At 33.4% G+C, this 6,812-nt stretch overlaps 2 protein-coding genes across 2 annotated transcripts in view; one reads left to right on the forward strand and one right to left on the reverse strand.

The window, feature by feature from the left end:
• Positions 1-90: 90 nt before the first annotated feature.
• Positions 91-2,276, reverse strand: LOC106120706 (endoplasmic reticulum-Golgi intermediate compartment protein 2). The gene has a single exon (XM_013316082.1). It carries the CDS (start codon positions 2,157-2,159, stop codon positions 1,014-1,016), a length of 1,146 nt encoding a protein of 381 aa, XP_013171536.1. The 5' UTR covers positions 2,160-2,276; the 3' UTR covers positions 91-1,013.
• A 282-nt stretch (positions 2,277-2,558) lies between these two features.
• Positions 2,559-6,812, forward strand: part of LOC106120708 (Late endosomal/lysosomal adaptor, MAPK and MTOR activator 1) — a 5,356-nt gene continuing 1,102 nt past the window's right edge. The window contains exons 1-3 of the mRNA XM_013316083.1: positions 2,559-2,801; positions 5,267-5,412; positions 5,810-6,011. Of these exons, the coding sequence (XP_013171537.1) occupies positions 2,694-2,801; positions 5,267-5,412; positions 5,810-6,011 (456 nt within the window). The 5' untranslated portion in view covers positions 2,559-2,693. The remainder of the gene's footprint in view (positions 2,802-5,266; positions 5,413-5,809; positions 6,012-6,812) is intronic.

Consider the following 6,812-nt stretch of genomic DNA (forward strand, 5'->3'; position numbering starts at 1 on the left):
GATAATTATATATTTTATACATTCAGAAATGAAACTCATTAATATTTCAAACATATTTTAATTAAATTAAAACTAAATCATTTTATGTACAATTCATGTAGTACCATTTGCTCTTACAAATATATCATATTCGATTTTACAATAAATCAGTCAGATATCACATTTACATCAATTGAATTTACAAAAACTATATTCAAAAAAATATTTAATGTGACAAGCAACAGCAATAAAAACAAAAGGTAAAACTAAACTCATTAAACATTTGGAAAGATGAGTACAATCACAATCAAAATAAACAGGTGACATCAAACTTTAAAAATCAAACAAACAAAATCTTCAGGGGACAAGTGTTAAAAATTAAAAAAGTAATTTCCATAAATAGTTACTATAACAAGTTTTCCTTACAACTGTATCCAAAGTCATATATCTTACTTATGTGTAAATGTATCAAAATACTGGTTTGCCTTAATATCACAAAATAACACAATCTACAATTTAATCTGGAAAAGATCTACAAATAATCCAATATACTAATGTGATTTAATACATATATATGTTTGTAGTAATAAAAAAAGTATAATTATATGTCAATTACTAAATATACAAATCAATTTTATATACTGTGGGTTTCTATGACCAAAATCCATAATACCTGTCATAATCTTTGACAAAACAGAGATAAAAATATTGTCTCTGTTTTGTCAAAGATTATGACAGGAATGACAACATGTTTTATGCAGAGATTGTGATCTCAGAAATCAATAACCAACAAAGTTATCTGACCTTGACTTAAGTCAAATAAATTATGATAAACATTTTTGCAATGAGAAAAGTGTGACAAGTTCCATGTCATACTGCTTTGCCACATTTTTTCTTTTCTAGGAATAACAGTGCCTCTTTTACCAGCTCGAACTTGCCACACTGTATCTAAGTTACGAAGTAGGGTTGTTTACATAGACTGTTTAAAAGCAACATTTTCAAATGAATTTCCTTAAACTAAATATTTACATTTGTCATTGTTTTATCAAATCTACTGGAACTTCTAGATCTGTAGGCACTAGTAATGGATTTTTATATTTTTTCTTTTCAAAATTTTCATTTCTCACCACTGGACTTGGTTTATCAAAAGCAGTCCTTAATGTAGAGACAATTGTGTTAATAAAACTACCTAATACATAAATACCACCAACAACGGAATAAAGACGGAGAATGAATTTTAAAGGATTCTCTCTTTCTTGATACACTTTAATTTTTAACGCGGCCATATCATATTTAAAGAAAATGCCCGGAACACCATGAGAGCCTTTACTATGGCTCACTGGCCTTTCTAGTTCTTTAACAGAATATTGATAAGTTTTTATAGAATCTAATGTGATTTCCACATCAGTAGGTACTACTTCTACAAAATACTGAAACAGCATGTTTTCATCATTTGTAATCTTTTCGTCACCTTCTAAAGGATATATTATGCCATTAGCTGGATTACCAAAACTTAATCTGTGAATTCTGTGACTGAAATTCTGTGGTGTGTCATCAAATAGCATATTTAAATGTATGTGTCCTCTTGGTAAATGTAAGCTCTTCCCTGCTGTTATATGAAAGTTACCAGCAACTTTATTTAATGTTAAAACTCCATGGAGCCTACATGCATCAGGTCGTCGATTCGGACGACTTTTTCTTGGGGGTATCGTGGCTCTTACAGACCCATGCCCTTTTTTCCAGAGTAACTGCCAAATTGAATGATATTCCTCACGTAGATAGGAATTCAGATACTTAACAGCGTCAAAAGCGTCCTGCTGTTCTTGTGTCAATTCAAACCAAGTATCTTCTTCTTGCAACTCACCAAAACCGAAAACACTTTGTGACGTGGAGTCCAAAATATCCGCCCCTAAGTTAGAACAGGGCATTGCAACTGTAATATCAATATTAATGTGTAACTTTTCATCCATATCAATGTCTGGCATAAATTTAAACACTAAATTACTGTCTAGGTAATACGTAATTTCGCTATACATTAACCAAGCAACAATAAAAAAAGTGATAACAGAGAAAGTTACGCTAACCGACGTGCTGTCTACATATTCCTCTGGAACTTTTGGAAATGCGTCTAGTTCCTTTACTTTATCTAAAACTTTCTTTTTTCCTCGGTATCTTATCATTTTATCACTTAATTGTATGTAAACAATAAATAATCGGCGTTTTGTAAAATCGAACGTAAGCTCGAAATAATGTACCGTTGACGTTGATTGACAATTGGTTGACGTGTTTTGGACTTTCAAAGAGCACGTAAACCTAGTGTTGACTCGATCACAGGGTAAAAATTAATTTCAATTTATTATCTTTGGATTTTAGCCTTAAGCTTCCTTATAACATTTAATTTTGATCTATTTTTTTGTTGTTGAATGCTTTAGAAATAATAAAATTTAAAAGTTATGACAGGATTTTATAAACATAATTCATTTAAAATAAAATTCATTACAAAAGGTATTTTCATTTATCAAAATAAATTGGCTTTAGAACATACGTTTACAAAATATTCTTTGATGTTTTAAATCTCAAAAGTCATCTGTCATCCTTGTAAGCAGCAAAAATCCGAACAGGCGTGAAGTAATACACAGAACGGAACGTGAAAATTGTTCATTGTATATTACCCGTCTTTTCTATTTATACCAGCAAAAAGTTTAAAAACATTTATGCAGTCCGACGGGGAGGAAACTTTGCTGCATTCATGCTTCGGCTCGCTAAAGACCGCAGTCATGGGTTGCTGTTACAGTATTTGCCACAAGGAAACGGATCCAGAGGTATTTCTATTGTTCAATTATTTTCTATGTTCATAGTGATTTTAGTAATGACCCTAATACGCTTATAATTTTATTATCTCTGCATTTTTTGCGGAATGTAGTACAGAAGTTCATTACGGACAATTTTTACACGTCCGCCAAACTGTCAATAATATGAATAGTGTTCTTATCAGTAATTCCTAGTTGACTGCCACATTATCTTATTTATTTGTATTGTAATGAACCTGGAAATGTGTGAGATATAGGTTACTATATTATTGTTTTACTTTCGGAAGTGCATTAAAATTTATTGCTACATTATCTAAGTTTTAAATCAACAGGTACTTAGGTATTTATAGTGCAATGCGCAAATTGATGATTCAACAATAGTTTGCACGTTTGTAATGTGTACTTTATTGCTTTAACACAATGCTATTTGTTTTTTATATATTTAAATTTACTATCTGTGGGTTTCCGTGACCAAAAATTATTGTTTATGATAGATTTTTATCTTTGTTATATCAAAGATAATAACAGGGATGATGATATGTTTCCTACAGTGATTTTGATCTTAGAAACCTACAGCAACTCATATGGAAACACATGGTACACCACCAAAGACACAAAAGTCCCATTGTAAGGTTTTCCTCTAAAAAATTATTACCTAAACTAAACTCCAGGCGTGACACCTCATTAATGTAATACCTGTACTGTACCTTTCTTTGTAGCCTTTATCTTTTAAGACTTTTTTTATACTTGATAAACTCTGATGTGGATGGCATTATGCACTGTAGTTTTGAATATTGCATTTAATTTTGGATATTGAATACTACAAGAAATCCTTTTAATGTTTTTATTTTTGTTAAATCAATCTTTTCAATACAAGGTGGATGTAATGGGCTTATTTTATATTCAAATTTATTTAAATATAAAACATATATGCAGAATTAGCATGCTATATAGACTTTATGTCAACATAATAATTTATGCATGATCAAGACTTAGTGTTTGCAAATTTACATCTTACTAATACTATAAACTAGCTGTCGCCTGCGACTCCGTCCGCGTATAAAAACTAAATATATAGATAAGTTAAATAAATAGCAGCTCTTCAAGGCATAAATTCGAAAAAAAAAGTAAAAAAATGAATAAAGCCAAGCTCCTCCTCACCAATTTTCAGGCATATCGGTAAAGCCGCTCTTGAGTTATAAATAGTGTAACTAACACAACTTTCTTTTATATATATAGATGTGAAAGTTTAGATGGTTAGATGTTTGTTAGAAGGTATCTCCACAACAGCTAAACTGATCTCGGTGAAATTCGGAATACATGTGGAACAGTCTGGAACAACACATAGATTAATTATGTTTTTTTTAATTCTATGGATGGAGTCGTGGGCGAATGCTAGTTCAAAATATATAAATAAAAAGTACCTTGGATAAACAAAATCTTCAAGATTGTTTATTTGCTTTGGCTAATGATCTATACATGATACTGTTTTAGCATTTGCCCTTGAAATCAATAATATTAAAATTCATCTGAATAAAACTAAGTTTTTTTTTAAATATTAAATATTAAAATTTGAATACTTTATCATATTAATACCAATATTAAAAGAAATTTAATTGTGCATTTATAATTGTTTTGAATTAAGAAAAATTTAATTCTCTTATACATCCATCTATTAAAACAATTACATTTATAATATAAGTAAAATCTTTATATAAATGTAAATAAATAGATCTTAATATTTTAAGATACTCGTATTTTATAAATGTTTTTATAACTTCTTCTATTATTTTTTAAACTTCTTGTGAAGGTAGTCGCTGGCCAAAGCTAATCTTTATAATCAGCTTATAAAATCAATGGACGCAATATTATTTATGCACATAATAACCTTAATGTATTGGTCATGGGTGTGTTTTTATACATTTAACATTTAAAACTCTTGTGAAATAATCTGTCTAGTTTTGTTAGATTACTAGTTTTTAAATTCACTAAAAAAACAAACAACGTTCTCTAGTTTTTGCATTCTAATTAGCTGAATTTAGTTTAGCAATATTTTACAACATAATCACGCCCGTAACTGAGAGGTGTAAACAGAGACCGCAGACTGGCCAGGATGGGTAAAATTTTGTCACTGTTTAATATCATCCCATAAATTTTCTTTTAACATTTTTGGTATGAGTCATACAAAGATTTAATTCCGTGAATCTTATATAGACTATTGCAACCGTAAATTTATTCTAATTTCATATTTAGGGTTCTGTACATTAAAGGGAAAGAACGGAACCTTTTAGGATTGCATGTTGTCTGTGCATTTGTATGTCTGTCAAGACACTTATTTATCACCCACATAAAAAAGCGAGTCCACCCAACCAACTAAGAGAGTTATATGTTTTATTAGAACCCTTAAGAGAAGTTTTTCTTTTCGTTGGTTAACAGAATCTATCTTTATTTTAAGTTGTGTCTGTTTGTTGTTTCAGGAGAACATAGTGAACGAGCGGACACATCTCCTCGAGGTGGCGGAGCAGCAGCAGGAGAGCCCCTCGCCAGTCGCGTGCGCAGCTACTCCGCCGCGCAAGCCTGACGAGCAGAGCGCGCTCAACAGGATCCTGCATGAGACCGCCACGTGAGTCATAACACGTAACACGGTTATATAACACGTCTGGACTGACACCGCTTATCATAACAGGCGTGTTCCAACAACTATAACAATATTGTACAGTTCGTTAATCGATATTTATACATATTAATAACATTGGAATGTTTGTATGTAATAAAAAATATATATATCTTTCAAATGATGTATTTGCGTAGCTGACAGCTAAAATTTTTGTTTGTGTGTGTAAGCAAGGCCATGTTTGTTCCGGCTAATCTCCTAAACGACTTGGCCTATATTGACGGTACTTGGACCGGAAGGTACCTGATGTAGCGGGCATGTTATAGACTACATTTTTAATCCGCGCTAATGCAGTCAAGGATAGTTATAAAGAAGATTATTCTTAGTATTGTTTCTTTTTTTCCAGTAACGTGATAGATGTGGGTGCGCTGGGGCCGTACGCGCTGGAGGCGAGTGCGTACAACGAGCGCGTGCGCACGTACACAGCGCGCGCGGCCGCCGCCCCGCCCCCGCCGCCGCGCGCGCCGCGCCTGCTGGCAGACCTGCCGCCCGCACTGCGCGCCGCCGCACTCGCCGCACCGCCGCCGCACGCGCTCGACAGGGACCTGGTACACACTGCTACATTCACATCTCTTCAAACCATACATACCATACATACATACAAAATTATGGTATTATTCGAATTATTTTATACGTCTTATACATTTTTTTTCATTTTTATGACCCAGCCCGTGGCTGGAAGAATTTGTTACGGTCGGCTGTTATCCGGCCATTGCATGAACACTTATAGGTTTTCATAAATTTCGATCCCTCAGACGTAAAAAGTTACATCTTAGGTTTCTTATTACATGTTACTCTTTTCCTCTAATTTGTCGATTCCTGTCTCACTATCTGTAGATTTCTGAGGCTGTTGGCGCCGTTTTTGCTACGCCCTAATAGATGGCGCTGTGGCGAGACCGTATTTGTCTAAACACGATGTTGAAGTACCTTGTCTCGCCACATATACTTAACAGCCGGTCACGGACCCGGTGGTGTTTGGTTCGGTGTTGTCATTGCGTTTGTTGGTTGTTATTGTTGTCGTTACGTTTTGTAGTTTCCGTTTGTTTCGTTGTGCGTTGGTCGAGTCGTCCAAATTTCGGACAAAGTTGCGTAGGAAACAAACAGTGGTCCTTCGTTTGCCGAATATTTCGGTCTTAGTGTATTGTGTTGGACTAAAATATTCGACTCGGTTAATTGAGTACTTAAGTTGAGTTTCGAAACGTTTTAATATGAAAGTCTATTAAAAAAAAAAAAAACTTGTCTGGGCTTGGATTTGGCGGATTAAATACAGTTGGTGGTTAGTGTCTTTCGGCTATTATCTACGGTTAGTTTTTGTAAACGGCACAGTACCAGTTCAATTATTTGTAGTG

The sequence above is a fragment of the Papilio xuthus genome, unplaced genomic scaffold, assembly GCF_000836235.2.
Source record: "Papilio xuthus unplaced genomic scaffold, Pxut_1.1 DF826949.1, whole genome shotgun sequence".
NCBI classification, from domain to species: Eukaryota; Metazoa; Arthropoda; class Insecta; order Lepidoptera; family Papilionidae; genus Papilio; species Papilio xuthus.

Bases quoted from the DNA above. Each gene is read 5' to 3' on its own strand.
- LOC106120706 (XM_013316082.1), bottom strand. From the start codon at position 2,159: ATGATAAGATACCGAGGAAAAAAGAAAGTTTTAGATAAAGTAAAGGAA.